Raw genomic sequence first — 17512 nt, 5'->3', positions numbered from 1 at the left:
GCAAAGACCTGGAACCAACCCAGATGCCCATCGATGATAGACTGGACTGGGAAAATGTGGCACATATACACCATGGAATATTATGCAGCCATCAAAAACGATGAGTTCGTGTCCTTTGTAGGGACATGGTCGAATCTGGAGAACATCATCCTCAGCAAACTGACACAAGAACAGAAAATGAAATACCACATATTCTCACTCATAGGCGGGTGAGGAAAAATGAGAACACATGGACACAGGGAAGGGAGTACTACACATCGGGGTCTATTGGGGGGAATGGGGAGGGACAGCGGCGGGGGGGGGAGCTGGGGAGGTATAGCCTGGGGAGAAATGCCAATTGTGGGTGAAGGGGTAGAAGGCAGCAAAACACACTGCCATGTGTGTACCTATGCAACTATTTTGCACGTTCTGCACATGTACCCCAAAACCTAAAATGCAATAAAAAAAAGTGAATGAGAAAACACTTGTTTAGTCCTAGAAGGCACCTTAGAGATTATCTAGTCCAATCTCCTCTTTTTATAGTTGTGGGAACTGCCAGAGAGGTTAATCACCCACGTTCATACAGCTAATGTTGGCAGTACAAAGATTAACTTCTTAACTCTACGTTTTGTTTTGTTTTGTTTTTTGTTTTGTTTTGTTTTGTTTTGTAGAGATAGGGTCTCACTAGGTTGTCCAGGTTGGTCTTAAACTCCTAGGCTCATGCAATTCTCCTGATTCCCCTGAGTAGCTGGGACTAGACTAGAGGCAAGTTCTTAGCTCTTGACTCCACAATCCAGTTTGCTTTCTACAACACAAAATTAGGAGGATATCCCTTCAACTCCTCTGTACCTCAAAAATAAAAGGTAGAAATATTGAGGAGATAAAGCTACAGTAATGTGAATATGTATAAGTTGTGTTGAGGATGATGGAGAGAGAAAATTAGTGAGATGTTTGATAGATTAGGACCTTTTTATATCTTTATTGATTCCCACATTTGGTCTGCAAGTTTGACTTTATGCAAAGGGACTCAAACTTATTACCATTAAGAGATTATTGTGTATTTCCTTCCTTATGTGGGAAGTTGAGAAGTCAAGTCAGTTACCAGCATTATTCCTTTCCCTGTTAAATTCCCTTCAATCACTGAAAAAGAGAAATGACCTTAACTGACTTGCAGCTTAATTAGTAAGATTGTGAGTTCTACAGGAAGATCAAATACTATGGGTAGGAAATCCATGCTTCAGTTCATTAAGTTTATAAAGGTCAAATCCATTCATTAAGTTTATAAAGGTTAAATATAATATATAGACTGTAAAACATATGCTTACATATACTTTATTATGTCAAAGATAATTTTACACTTTTAGCAAAATTATGTGTATTGTTTTTCTCCCCTAAACAAATGATATAAAGTTGTAAAGCATACGCTTACATATACTTTATTTTGTCAAAGATAATTTTACACTTTTAGCAAAATTATGTGTATTGTTTTTCTCCCCTAAACAAATGATATAAAGTTGTACGGCATCAATAATCAAGATCTGTACCAAGTAGTGGCAAAAAATGTGTACACACTGAGTCAAGCAAAAGTATTTTTGTTGGAAGAAACAAAAACAAGTGTTAAATTTTCAGGCTTTCGGGCAGTCTTGAAACAAATTTTACAAAGTACAGAGGTTATCATAAAATAATCCTTCCTTTTTCATTATTTTTTGCCTTGTGTATGTAATTGATATTTTATGACATATTTAAATAACTACTTATTTACAGATCAGTTGTTCTAGGATGTCTTAAATTACTACTTTTTTAACAGATCAGTTATTCCAGGGTGGACTGGAGCTTCCAAATTTTTAAGTAGCAGAATGCATTTATTACATAAAATCTTATTCCAAAATTTAATTTCTAAATGACATAAAAGTAAAGTTACTCTGCTTGGGGAAGTGGTGGGGGTAAAAATTCTGTTCTCTAGGCTTCCCCCACTCCCAGCCTGAGGTATCCTTATGAGATGGAGATAAACAAGACTGTGAGATATACCTAATCACTGCTTCTAATAGATAACTACCCTATACTTTATCATGAAATTTTGGTATTGAAATGATGATCAATTTAACTCTTGAATCACTGATAAGAAGCATTATACACACCTGATGCCCTTCATTTAGCAGTGCCATTAAAAAAACAAACTATGTGATTATAAAAATTGAATTGTTTCAGTAATCTGACTTCAAATATTCTGCAGGGTTCTTTTCTATTTTTTTTTTTTTTGACCTGTGTAGGATAAATACCATATTTCTGCCACTGAAGAATTCTGTATGCAGATAAATATGAATCAGGATATATAAGTACATGAACTAAGATATTTAAAAGTGACTACTTGATAGCCAAAATAGTATACCATAAAATAGTGAGCATATTTATATCTATATAGATATTACCTATTTAGATATATTATATAGATATAAATAGGTATAGATATAGTCATCAAAACTCCTTCTTGAGCCATTTTCTTTTCTCAAAAAAAAGATTATATCATCAATAAGAGGCAAAACCAGCTAGGGTATACATAATTATAATCATAAGAATCTATAATATCTAATACATTATTTAATAAAAGATCTTTAAAAATTAAGTCATAGGCTATCACAAAATGATATATTCAAGGCAATCATTTTATCATGGAAAATATACAATCCATATGGCACATTTTTTCAAACAAATTCATATTTTTAGTTAATACTCATTAGAAATAAAATGGTAGAGACTAGCAAAATAAAGTTCTGTAACCTCAGTTGGCCCTTACATTCTGGAAGGATATCTTTCCAGTTGGTGTCAGGCAAACATTGAGAACAAAAGAATATCCAAAAGAATAAGCTGAATTCAGATTCTATCAAAGTATGCCCTAAGCCAAAGTTCTTGGAAAGACAGCTATTTCTTCCCAATTTCTCAGCTAACATAGAATCTTAAGAACAAATGCAATATATCCAAACTTCAAAGTAGTCTAACATGGAAGAATGTACACTTTCAATTCTCTGTGCATAAAATAACTTCAAAAGGAAAGAGAAAGTTCCTTTTGTTCTAGGTAAAAGACCTTAGCCATAGACCCAGTGAATTTGTCAGTCTTTCACAGTCATTTAAAAAAAAAAAAAAAAGAAATTAGTTTTTTTCATAGAAAACTGTAAAACTTTTATTTAAGCTTAACTGTTCCTCTCTATTAATAGTGTGTACAGAGTAAGGCATATTCTATCTAAACTTGGTCATTCTTAATTTTTCCCTACTATTTTATAACCTGGAATTCATTTTCAAAAAGAAAATCTATTCCCATCTTTAGTTTAGAGCACAGGTTTTGGACACACAGATAGGGACTCCAATCTAGACCCAATCAGCACAATATTGAGCAAATTACATATTCTCTCTGGGATGAGTTGCCTCATCTGCAATATGGGGAATTAACATTTCCCTCATAAGATTGGTATGAAGATTAAATGAAATCATAGATGAGGTGGATACAGGTGTAAAGTGTCTCTTCAGTATCTGGCAATTAGGTGTTACTGACATTATTTAGATTATGGATTACTAATTTGTTCTCTATCTTGAATCAGTTACTCATCTTTCTCTTTCAAAACAAACATACTATATTGCCAACCTATCTCTTCACCCATCCATTCCTCATAATTAGTTATCTATGTATTAACTCTTAACTCAACTTGGACAAAAGCTTCCTTGTCCATACATGATTCAGAGTAACAGAGTTAAATATTCAATGAGTTTACCCAGTAGAAAAAGATGTGCTTTGACCACCCACATCACTGTATTTAATGTCTTGGGTGTGGGAGATTTCACTTTAAAGAAATCATTTAGCTCTCTCTCTCTTAGGTATTCAGCTTGGCATAAATTCTGCATTTTCAAGCAAAATTTTCTTCCAAAATTATAATGAGAATTATGATTCTTTATGTTTGTTGTTTAACTCCCCAGTGTGCTTTCTTTGTAATGCCCTTTAAAATAATGACAAATAATTACTCATAGTAATATAAGGAGAATTTTAGACATCTAAAATACAATAGAATGGAAACTACTTAGTATATATAGTTTATCGTATTTATACCAGTGACAATTGCATAGAAAATTCTAAAGTATTGGAATCATCTAATTATTACAGCATTTACCTCTCTGGAAGCTGTAAATACATGAGTCTAATAAGTTTTCTCACTATGAAAAAACTTACTTATATTATATTAAAATATTAAAAACAATTAAATGAGGTTCATTTCCTTCTAAAAGTAAACTGAGGTTCTGTCTGAACCAGCTTGAGGCAAAGGAAGTTTCAAACACAACATTTTTAAAACTAGCCATTATTTCCCATGTTGAAAAAAAATGCAATTTTATTTCCTAACAGCAAATGAAACTGTCAGGAAAATTTAGGTGTAATAAAATTGGGTGGTTAAACCAACATGCTGGATTTGAAATAAAACTGAATTAAAGGAATTAAAATTAATTCATATGTCAGTCAACTCTTTAAAAATACTATTCAAAACTTACTGTTTTTACTGACAGCACTTCCTTGTTCTTGATAAAGTGCAAAGTTAAATATCTCTTTAATGTCCACTAATGGTGATGCAGTTGAAATTGTGCACTGAACAATATTTTGTATAAAACGTGTTGCTTCTGGCAATCTTTCCACCTAAATAAAAAGTTGTCAAACAGGGTGACTTTAGTGGTACAGAGTTTTAAAACGATGGATTCAGTCCAAGGTTAGCTAATAACGGCTGACATGCCCTGGAATCTTGAGGCCTAAATCAACATTGTTTTCACAGCTGTAATTAAGCCACCTAATCAGAAGCACATTTTGACGGGACTGTTTCTGGAAGTCAGACATTACAATTTCTTATGCCTGGAGCGCAGTGGTTCATGAGAGGTCCTCGTTTAATTTCAGGTTAAGGGGATGGGGGGAGGCAGTATAATAAAAAAGACTATTTTTTGAAGCAACATACAACTGTTGAAATGGAGCAGGCCCAAGTGTTCATGCCTTGACCAGCCTTGCATCCCACCCTCCTCTCTCTCTCTGCTGAGTCCCCTTAACTCTCAAGTGGCAGCTGCACACAGTGAGATGAAGGGTCTCTGCCAAGATCAACAGATGAGCTGGTCTGAACTGGCTCTCTGTGTGTTCTGATTGTAAATTGTGCTGGTGATGATTAGAGAACTCTAACACAGGATGTCAACTCTTAAAACTGTCCAGAGAAAAAATATTTTTTTTTAAGTTCAGGAAAAAAATTTTAACTTTTTTGTGGCTTGGTGCATAGTGTTGTGTCTATAACTTTCACATGATTCAAATGAAATTACCCAAATTAAGCAACTCTGTTATTAAAAAAAGAAAAAAAGGCTGAGGCTTGGCTTCTAGCATGGACCTTCATCTGGGTCTGTTTATATAACAGTGCCGCAGAGCATGGTCTTCCACAGGCACACCAGTCTCGTCCTTCTACCATCTGCCAACAGTACCTACTCATAAAATGATGAGAATCTAGAATGTGTCAGTCATATCTTATCACTTATCTATGTTGATGACTTTCAAACAGCTAAATTGCCAGCCTAAATTGTTTTCTGCAATGATGTTACATTCTGTAACATTTAAACTTTCAACCCCAGAGGCCATTGTAAAACTATCAATATGAAGGCACTAGTCACTTGAGTCTGATTACATTTAGTTCCGCCTTGTAATTACATATGGATTCTATTAACTAAGACTTTTGCCTTATAGGCAACATTTTAATCAAATTACTATAATTTTCAAATATGTTACAATAGTCTAACGAGTTAAAAGTTCACATTCCTAACATATTAAATATCAAAAAATGTTGCATAAAAAAGGAAATACTCCTTACAAATACACTAATACATTTTTTGATTACTTTGGGGATTTATTGACTACCTAGTTACAAGTCACATTGTGAGATTTACATAACTGGTATACAATTGTAAATGGCTTACATTTACATTATATGTTGAATATAACCAAATTCAACATATAGTTATATTATAAATTTTAAAACATACTTATTCTGTTGTTGTAAACTGACAGAGGAACAGGACAAAACATAGTTAGAATCTTGGATTCAAAATCAGTATTTGTAACTTCAATGGAAGAATTTTAAAGCTGACAGGGAATTTAGAGTTCATCATATAGCAATCTTTCATTTTATAGCCAGGAAAACCAAGTCCCAGGGAGACAGTGCAATTTATTTCCCAAAGTTTTGGGATGAGTCAACAGCGAAGTTCACTCTAGAACCCAAATTTCCTGTCATGCTCTTTTCATTACAACATATTGCCATCCTGTGTAAGCAGCAAACTACCTGCCTATTCTACACCATCCAAGAACTCAAAGAAATATTTTAATGAGGTAAAAAAAACACATAAAATTTATCATTTTTGCAATTTTAAAGTATACAATTCAATGTCATCAGGCACATCCATGACATTATGCAACCATCACCACCATATAGTTCCAGAACCTTTTCATCACCCCATAATGAAATCCCATACTCGTCAAACAGTCACTCGCCATTCTCTCCTCCCTCAGCCTCTGTCAACCACAAATGTGCTTTCTTGTCTCCATGGATTTGCCTATTCTGGATATTTCATATAAAATGGAATCTTACAAATGTGGCCTTTTGAGTCTGGCTTCTTTCACTAGGGTAATGATTTCACAGTGCATCTGTGTTGTAACACATATCAGTATTTCATTCCTTCTTATTGCTGAATTATATTAGTCCACAGTTTGGATATATGGCATTTACCCATTCATGAACTGATTAACATATGGATTGTTTCCACCTTTTGGCTTTGTAAATAGTGCTGCTATAAATATTTGTATACAGGTATCTGTATGAATGTCTATTTTCAGTTCTTTGGAGTACATATGTAGGAGTGAATCTGCTGGGTCATATGGTAACTCCAAGTTTAATTTATTGAGGAATCATTTTTCACAGTAGTTTACCACTTTACATTCCCAACAGCAACGTATAAAGTTTCCAATTTCTCTATACTCTTTCAGTGTTTGTTATTTTCCTTTAATTATGGCTATCCTAGTGAGTGTAAAGTGGTATCTCACTGTGGTTTTTATTTGATTTTGATTTTTTTTTTTTTGAGACAGGGTCTCACACTGTTGCCTAGGCTGGAGTACAGTGGCATGATCATAGCTAACTGCAGCTTGAACTCCTAGGCTCAAGCAATCCTCTCACCTTGGCCTCTCATGTAGCCAGGACTACAAGCACATGCCACCATGCCCAGTTAATCTTTGTTAGTTTTTGTAGAGATGAGGTCTCACTACATTACCCAGGCTTGTTTCCCTGGCGTCAAGTGATCCTCTTGCCTCAGCCTCCCAAAGTCTGTTTTCTATAGAGAATTAGCTGTTGAAGTCCTCTGAGATTTTTTAAAAATTCGATTATCTTTTTGTTGTTGAGTTATAAGAGTTCTTTGTATAGTATAGATATTAGGTATCAATTAGATATATAATTATACATATTTTCTCCCATTCTATGGGTTTTCTTTTCACTGTCTTAATAGAGTCTTTCCATTCTTTTAATTTTGAAGAAGTTCAATTTATTTTTTTCTTTTGTCACTTATCCTTTTGGTGTCATATCTAAGAATCCATTGCCAAATCCAAGCTCATGAAGATTTTTTGTCTTTTATTGCTATGTGTTTTACTAAGCATTTTATAGTTTTAGACCTTATATATAGGTTTTTAATCCATTTTGACTTAATTTTTTATGTAGTATAAGGTAAGGGTTCAAGGAAATTAAGAGAACATTTTTAAATTCCCTGAGACAAATGAGAATGGAAAGATATCATAACAAAATCTACGAGACAACGCAAAAGCCATTCTTGCAGGAAAGCTTATAGCAATAAACATCTACATTTAAAAAGAAAAAAGATTTCTAATAAACAACTGAATGATGCACCTCCAAGAATTAGAAAAATGAGAACGAACTAAGCCCAGAATTGATAGACGGATGGAAATAATTATTAAAAATAGATACTAAGAATAATAATTTAAAAGATCAATAAACTGAAGCATTGTTTTTTGAAAAAGTAAACACAATTGGTAACTCTTTAGCAAGACAAAGAAAAGTAGAGAAAAAATAAATAATATCAGAGATGAAAAAGAAGATATCACAACTGATATCAAAGAAATAAAAAGGATCATAAGCTACTACTATGAACAATTATAGCAAAAAATTTGATCACAAAGAAAAAATGGATAAATGCCTGGATGCATACAACCTTCCAAGATTAAATTATGAAGAAATAGAAAATCTGAACAGACCAATAATAAGTGAGGAAACGGAATCAGTAATAAAACATCTTCCATCAAAGAAAAGTTCAGGACTTGATAACTTTACTGCTGAAATCTAGCTAATATTTAAGAAGAATAAATAAAAATTCTTCTCAAACTATTCCAGAAAACTGAATAGGAGGAAATACTTTTAAATTCATTTCATGAGGTCAGCATTATCCTGATTCCAAAACTGCAAAAGGACACACAGACAAAAAAAGAAAAAAACTACAGGCTAATATCCCTGATGAACATAGTGGCAAACTTTCCCAACAAGATACTATCAAACCAAACTCAACAGCACATTAAAAAGATTATTCACTGTGATCAACATAATTCATCATGGGGATGCAAGAATGGTTTAATATACACAAATCCATAAATGTGATGTACCACATTAACATGTAAAGACAAAAACTATATGATCATTTTAATAGACACAGAAAAAGGATGACAAAAGTCAATATCTGTCATGATAAAAATCACTCAACAAGTGAGGAATAAAAGCTATGTACCTCAAAACAATAAAGGCCTTATGGGAATCCCACAGCTAACATCATATTTTATGGGGAAAAGATGTTTTCCCCCTAAGATCAGGAAGAAAAGAAGGACACCCACGTTCACTACTTCTATTCAGCAAGGTACTGGAAGTCTTAGCCAGAGCAATTATGCAAAAGAAAGAAACGAAAGGCACCTAAATTGAAAAAGAGGATGTCAAGTTGTCCCTGTTTGCAGAAAATATGATCTTATACATAGAAAACCCCAAGAACTCCACCAAAAAAGCCTGTTACAACTAATAAATGAATTCAGTAAAGTTTCAGGATACAAAATCAATACAACAAATTAGCAGCATTTTTATATCCAAATAGTGAATTATCTGAAAGAGGAATCAAGAAAACAATTCCATTTATAATAGCTATAAAAAAGTAAGATATCTATGAAGCAATGTAACCAAGATGTGAAAAATATACTGAACACCATAAAATTTTAATAAAAGAAAATGAAGAATATACAAATAAATGAAAAGATATCTCGGGTTCATAGTCTGGAAGAATTAATCTTGTTAAAATGGCCATACAACCCAAAGAAATCTACAGATGTAATGGAGTCCCTATCAAAAAATCAATGACATTCTTCACAGAAATAGAAAAAAATAAATCCTAAAATTTATGTGGAATCACATACACACACAAAAACCCTGAATAGCCAAAACAATTCTGAGCAAATAAAACAAAGCTGCAGGCATCATACTACCTGACTTCAAAACATACTACAAAGGTAGAGTAAGCAAAACAGCATGGTACTGGCATAAAAACAGACACACAGACAAATGGAACTGAACATACAACCCAGGAATAAATTCATGAACCTAAGGTGCTAAGCACACACACTGGGGAAAGGACAATCTTTTCAATAAATGGTGTTGGGAAAACTAAATATCCATATGTAAAAGAATGGCATTAGACCCCCTACCTCTTACCATATCAAAAAATCAACTCAAAATGGATTACAGACTTAAATGTAAAATGCAAGCTATGACAGCACTAGAAGAAAACATAGGAGAAATGCTTCATGATATTGGGTTGGGCAAGGATTTTTCAAGTCAGACCTCAAAAGCACAGGCAACAAAAGCAAAAATAGACAAATGTGATTACATCAAATGAAACAGCTTTTGCACAGCAAAGAAAACTACTGACAGAATTAAAGAGACAACATACAGAATTGCAAAAAATATATGTAAATTATACATCTCTCAAAGGGTTAATATCCAGAATATATAAGAAACTCAAACAACTCAACAGCAAAAATATAAAAAAGAAATAACCTGGCCGGGCACGGTGGCTCACGCCTATAATCCCGGCACTTTGGGAGGCCAAGGCGGGTGGATCATAAGGTCAAGAGATCAAGACCATACTGGTCAACATGGTGAAAGCCCATCTCTACCAAAAATACAAAAAAATTAGCTGGGCGTGGTGGCACATGCCTGTAGTCCCAGCTACTCGGGAGGCTGAGGCAGGAGAATTGCTTGAACCCAGGAGGTGGAGGTTGCGGTGAGCCGAGATCGCTCCATTGCACTCCAGCTTGGGTAACAAGAGCGAAACTCCGTCTCAAAAAAAAGAGAAATAACCCAATTTAAAAATAGGCAAAAGACCTGAATAGACATTTCTCAAAGAAGACATATGAGTATATAATAGGCTTATGAAAAAAAACCATCAGGGAAATGCAGATATCTTCTCTGCATTGAGATATATTCTCATTTCAGTTATGATCATTATTACCAAAAAGGCAAAGGAAAACAAATGTTGGTTTTTTTCATGGATATAAAAAAAAAGGGAACACTTACACACTGTTGGTAGAATTGTAAAGTAGTATAGCTATTAATGGAAAACAGTATGGAGTTTCCTCAAAAAGTTAAAAACAGAACTACCATATGACCCAGAAATACCACTACTGGGTATATATCCAAAGGAAATGGAATCAGTAGATCAAAGAGATAAGTGCACTCCAATATTTATTGTGTGGATGTGACTATGGTTAATGGTAAAATGATATATATTAAAAAAACAGCTTGAAGAGAGGCTTTTGAATGTTTTCACCACAAAGAAATGATAAATGCATGAGATTATGGATACACTAACTACCCTGACTGGATCATTATACAACATAAATATGTATCAAAACATCAAATTATACCCTGGATATATGTACAATTATAATGTGTCAGTTTAAAACATAATTTCTAAACTTTTTTTATAGTTTTAGCTCTTACATGTAGGTCTTTGATCCATTTTTAGTTAATTTCTGTATATAGTGTTAGGGAAGACTTCAAGGAATACATTTTTGAAAATAAACTTTCTACCAATTTATGTAAACTAGACCTCTGTTTCTCTTACTTTTTGCTAGGCCTAGGTAGAGTTCGTTTTAACTTTATATATCATTGTCACTAACAAACACTTATTGAGTACTTAGCATGTGAGTAAAAGGTATTAAGATGGTTATTTTATGCACCTCTATGTAAATACACAGAGGTAGGGGTGCCAAAATATCTGACAAAATCATTTAAGTGGTATGTCGAAAAAAATCTTCTTTGTGGCAAATAATTGTGTGTTGTCTTTTTTTGGGGAAAAGTAATGAGAAGAAAAATATCCAATTTATATTATTTGAAAGTATTTACTTAAAATTTTACCATATATAGAATAATACTTAAATTATGCTATTTGTTTTTATTAAGTGCTAACACAGAATAATACATAGCAGTTTAATGGAAATTAAAGAAAATCTGGTGTGGAAAAAGTTTGGAGGGAATCATGGTTTGTGCAAAGCTATATGTCCAATATGAAGTATAGATCAAACAAATATGAAAGGAGTGATCTTCTAATTAAGTTCAATTCAAATTGACCAGCATTTATTAAAGTCAGATCATTATAATGGATTATAAAAATGACTAAGACATCACCTGAAAGACTCACAATGCAGTAATACATATACAACTAACTGGTTTTATAAGTCAGACTACTATACAGAATCTGAACATATAAATACAATGATAAACGATCAGCACAGAGGAACTCTTACTTCTGCCAAATGAACAATGGTCTAAAAAACCAGGAGTTAGAATATGACAGAATGTTAATGGTAAAAAAAAAACCTCATACTTTATTATGAGGAAACTGTAGAGAGAGAGAAAAAAAACTCTTGAGGTTCTAGAATATGAGAAACCTTTAAAAGTTTTGAAATGTTCTGAGTAATGCTATGACATGACTATATATATGTTTTGGAAAGATAACTCTGGCGCTAATATGGCAGAGAGGATAGAAGAAAAAAGACTAGATAAAAGAAAACTTACTGGAAGATGACTGCAATAGTCCAGAGAAATGGTCATGTGACCATAAATATAGAAATAAGAGATGGGTCTAAGAGATTTGTGGTGGTAGAAACAGTAAGGCTTAGCAATAGATTAAATATTGGTGCTAGAAGGAAAGTGGAACAAAAGTTAAGGAATATTCCTTGGGCTGCAAGGTGGACAGTTATTTCAGAGACAAGCAACGTAGGCAAAGTAGAATTCGGAAAAACAGGGCATGGAAGTGTTGAAAAAAGTGTTCAGGGCCAGGCGTGGTGGCTCATGCCTGTAATCCCAGCACTTTGGGAGTCTGAGGCCGGCGGATCACGAGGTCAGAAGATCGAGACCATCTTGAACAAGGTGAAATCCTGTCACTAAAAATACAAAAAAATAGCCGGGTGTGGTGGCATGCGCCTGTAGTCCCAGCTACTTGGGAGGCTGAGGCCAGAGAATCACTTGAACCTGGGAGGTGGAGGCTGCAGTGAGCCGAGATCGTACCACTGCACTCCACCCTGGGCGAAAGAACGAGACTATGTTTCAGAAAAAAAGGGTTCAGTTTGGGACCTCAGTGAATGTCAGGTGTTTGCAGAAAATCAAAGTGCAAATGTTTAATAGATAACTGAGACCCTTAAAGAAATCAATTTAGTAAAAAAGATAAAATAGTAGGGGAGATACTCAGAAATATAGTTAGTTGCTGCCATTCTTTGAAAACTAATAGTATTACTGCATTATGTTTCCAGTTACTATCCATATTTTCTGCAACTTAATTACTAATCAATTGTACTGATCACTTTGAAATTTTATTTCTCGCACTTCTTGCTCCAACCTTGTAAAACTTCATCACTGAAGAATAGAACTATATAAATATGTATTAATGTTTATGCTTATATGCAAATATATACCTAATATATAATGTTTTTACATTATATGAATGTATACTTATATTTATATAAATATAAAATTTATATCATGTCCCAAAAGTCACTATCAGGATTTGGGTTAGTCACCATCATGAAAGTAGATCTTCTTAAATTGCATTACATAAAACAAAATTCTAGAAAGAAGGTATGAGGCCACTGGAATATGCATTAATACCTCCAGGCCCCTGTTTCCTACATAAACAACTGTTGAGTTTCTAGAATATGAGAAACCTTTAAAAGTTTGGAAATGTATGCCAAGGATTAAAAAAATAAATGTTTGCATGTTGACTAGGCATGTTTTGATATTTCATGTTTTCCTTATTCAGCTCTACTAGTATACAAAGGCCAGAGCTGGCAGTCACAACAAAAATATGAGAGAATTTAATGAAACTCTAAGCAGTATTCAGCAAAAGGGTAAAATGAGTTCTCTTATGGCATAAAATGCAGGTGAATTTTGGGAACAAATGGGAAAAAATGAAATTTGGAATAAGGAAAATAAAGCAAAAGGAGTAAATGTTTTATAATGTAGTTTTCAGAGATATCAGATAGAGTTTCTCCAACAGTGTAATTTATTACAGATTATATGCCACACGGCTGGCCCCTTTTCCTCCAGTGTCATCTCTCACAATTCTCCATTTAGTCTGCTCTGCTCCAGCCATGCTAAACATCTTACAGTCCCTTGAGCTCCCCATGCTTTCTCATGTCAACTCTGACTTAAACTTCATTTTTTCAACTGAGATTTCAATTCCTCAAGCAGGACTTTCCTTAATCAAGCCCAAGTGAAGTCCCTCAGTTATGTGCTCTGAAAACAATCTGTGCACGCACTTTAACAGCCCTCTTCTAATTACTTGTAAAATGGTTGTATTTGCAACTATATTTGAAGTGCCATGATGGTAAAGATTTGTCTTATTCCACATTGCAGTCTCATTGGAAAGCACCTGACAGGGAATCAGAGGTCTTGGCTTGTAGTCTGATTGGTTCCTAATTAAAAGCCAGAAAGTTAAACTCCAGAATCTGTACTTTATACCACTGAAGTGTACTGTATAACCTCTCACAACAAACTGTCTAACAACTGTTTCAAAAAATATTCTCAAAGGACTAAAAACTCAATAATGAATACCAATAATCAATTAAGATAAAGTATTTGAATGTTTATGGAAGCAACTTACCTGGAGAAAAATACTTGAATTCTGTATCAGTTTCTCTATTCACATAACACTAATATTAACAAATGATCTCTCTGCGATCCATAAAATATAATGAAAATAAAGGTGGTGAAATATTATTTTGGAATTTAAGAGAAAGAGAATTCTTTTTTTTTCATCTTAACTGAACCAAAGTATTTAGAACCAAACTATCTAAACAGTTTACCTTTATTAACAATATAATACCACATGACAAGTATCAAATCTGACATAATCTGAACAATGATGTAAAGATATTTCTCCTACAAAGATAGGGATGGTCCTCTGAGTTGTAATTTATTATTTCCTCATAAATAAAGTCCTATAAATTAAAAACATACTGCTTATACATATGGTGGAAATGAAGCAAATCAATACCGTAGTTTGCAGCATCATAACTCACAGCAAAGTATTTGGGTTTGGCATTCTATGTTTCGAGATTGAAGTATCATGTTTCTCCATAGCTGTGGGTGTGCTGGTCTCCAAACACCCACAAGTAATTGGTTCTGACTGCTGTACTGTTCTCTACTGGGCTATATGGGACTCAAAGCTCTTTACTCAAAGTGCTTTCTAGTTATTATAACTCAAGATGAAAGCTCTAGAGCAGTTCTAAGTGAACAGGCCAAAGACCAACATACCAGAAAAGTTCAAGTACTGTCAAGTATACAATTGATGAGAAATTTTACATGATCTCCAGCATTATTATTGGATGTTGCTAAGAAAACTGAAAATGTTACCTAAAGAGGGATAGTTTTTAAAGATAATTATTCATGTCTACAGTATAATCAGTCTATTTATATGTATCACAATGACATAACATGTTTTTTATTAATAATGAACATTTATTTTTATCTGGTAAAATGGCTGGATAAGTAGCAATGAGTATATACTGGCTGCTTGATTCACTAAATAAATTGTAACAATTAGTGGTAATACTGTACTTATTATATGCTAAAAGCACTGATATAAGGGTTGTTTTAGTTCTTTCACCTACAAATAAAAATATGTCCTCAAGTTAACTTATATTTCTTAATGTTATATGTATAACTTAGCTGTAGAGAATCTTTTTTACAGACAGATAAGAGAACTAATATTTGTCGATCACCTACTAATATGCCAGACACTGTGTCCTTGTTTCATCCCCATAACAACCCTACAATGTGGGCATTTTCATCTATATATTACAAATATCAAAATTGATGCTCAGAGTGTTTGCATGGCTAATGAATAACAGTGCCAGAATGTATATTCAGGCCTGTGTGATTCTAAAGCCTTCTGTGAGAAGGGGGAAATAGCAGGTGGAGTAGGTGTTGGAGGAGATAGCTGGTTAATAAAGTTTTGAGAATGGTCAAAATAAAAATATTAGGGAGACCAAATAGGAGCATCAAGAACAAAATGGTCAGAAGTGGAATCAAATCAGATTACAAAGTAAAGAGATAGAATTGGATGGTGCAAGAATGGACTGGGAAACAATGAAGGTGAAGTTTGGAATGACTATTGCAAGCAGTCTTGGGCTCACAGGGTACAGGCTGTTTGGGTGAGTTGGGTGGCTTTAATTAAGAGGGGGAATGGAACCAAAATAACAATACATCTCCTATTATACAAATTCATAATTTCATTCATTAAACATATGTACTATCCAAAAGACTCATGCCTTAAATCAACATAAAATTTATATTTTGATTGCTCTTCTCACTTTACAAGGTGTCCCATTGCTATACATTATTCAGAGACTCCTACAAATATATTATCTACTCAGCCCTTCTTCTGACAATGTTAGACAGAATGTACTTGTCTCTCATCTGTGCATACACAGATTGTTTTTATGTTCCTATTTTTGTGATTTGCTTATGTCTCTGTTCACCCAGCGAGAAGAGGAACTCACCAGGGCACAGATAATGTCTTATTCACCTCTGTCTCCATCCCTCAAATAATGTCCACTTAATGATTATTACCATATTGTTACACACAGGTAGAAAATGGTCTATGTAATAAGGAACACAGAGATGTGTGAGTTCCAAAGGAAAGGAAATTAGCACTCACTCAGTGCTTTTCAGATATGATAATAAAAAGTACTACCTCAAACCATCTACAGATGCTCAAACCATCTATGTCAGTGGATGTTAATATTCCCAGACATTAGATTAAGGGAAATTCAAACTCAACATACTCAAAACTAAATTCACAATATCTCCCCATCCCATTGTTTTCTTTATCAGTAAATTAGACCATTAATCCATTCCAAATGCAAAAAAACTAGGAATTGTTTCAGTCACACCATTTTCTCTTGTTCTTCATGTCTAACTTGTTCCTCACACTGCAGCCAAAGTGATCTTTTTTTAAATGGAAATCTAAGCTCCTTCCTCCTTTAAAATTTTTCAGTGACTTTTTCTCTGCTCTTAGGACAAAGAACAAAGTCTGACCTCTGCCTTTTTCTCTGAACCATTCTTATATTAGAGCTCTCTTGCCTTTGCTTTCTTCCACCAGCCACACTGGTCTTTCTCAGTTTCTTCTTTCCATCACAGAGACTTTGAGCCACTAATAACAATAACCACCTACTTCTAGACTTCCTGTTCTCTATTTTTTTAACTGACAGATGAAATTGCATATATTTATCATGTATAACATGTTTTGAAGTATACATACATGGTAAAATTATTAAATCCAGCTAATTAGCAAATGTAATACCTTACATAGTTATTTTTATGGTGGGAACACTTAAAATCCACTCTTTGTATTTTTCAAGAATATAATATGTCTTTATTAACTATAGTCACCATGTTGTACAATAGAGATCTAGAACTTATTTCCTCTATCTAACCGTAATTACACATTCTCTGACCAACATCTCCTCATTGCTTCCTCTCCCCTAACCACTCCAGCCTCTGATAACCACCAATCTGTTCTCTACCACAAAATTACTTTTTTAGATTCTACATATGAGTGAGATGCAGTATTTGTCTTTCTGTGCCTAGCTTATTTCATTTAATATGATGTCCTACAGAGTCATCCATGTTGTCATAAATGAAATATCGTTTTCTTTTTTATGACTGAATGGTATTTATTGTGTATATGTACCATATTTCCTTCATCCATCCATCCATTGATGAATACTTGGGCTGATTATATATCTTGGCTATTGTGAACAGTACTGTGACAAACATAGGAAGGGGTGCAGATATCACAACTTTGAAACTACTAGAAGAAAGCATAGTGGGGAAACTCCATGCCATTGGTCTTGGCAATGATTTTTTGGGATATGACCTTA

The 17512-nt window shown here is 33.8% G+C and overlaps 1 protein-coding gene across 16 annotated transcripts in view; it reads right to left on the bottom strand.

Moving 5' to 3' along the window:
* CCDC171 (coiled-coil domain containing 171) overlaps nt 1-17512 on the bottom strand; it is a 499054-nt gene that overhangs the window by 38000 nt on the left and 443542 nt on the right. The window contains exon 26 of one of the 16 annotated variants that reach the window (XM_078369459.1): nt 4432-4651. The exons of the other annotated variants lie outside the window; for them this stretch is intronic. Within the exon in view, the coding sequence (XP_078225585.1) occupies nt 4499-4651 (153 nt within the window). The 3' untranslated portion in view covers nt 4432-4498. Of the gene's footprint in view, nt 1-4431; nt 4652-17512 lie in introns of those variants that run through there. 16 annotated transcript variants of the gene reach the window in all.

Source organism: Callithrix jacchus, chromosome 1 (assembly GCF_049354715.1).
Source record: "Callithrix jacchus isolate 240 chromosome 1, calJac240_pri, whole genome shotgun sequence".
NCBI lineage: Eukaryota > Metazoa > Chordata > Mammalia > Primates > Cebidae > Callithrix > Callithrix jacchus.
The sequence above is the reverse complement of the archived record's forward strand: the minus strand, read 5'-3'. Positions and strand labels throughout refer to the sequence as shown.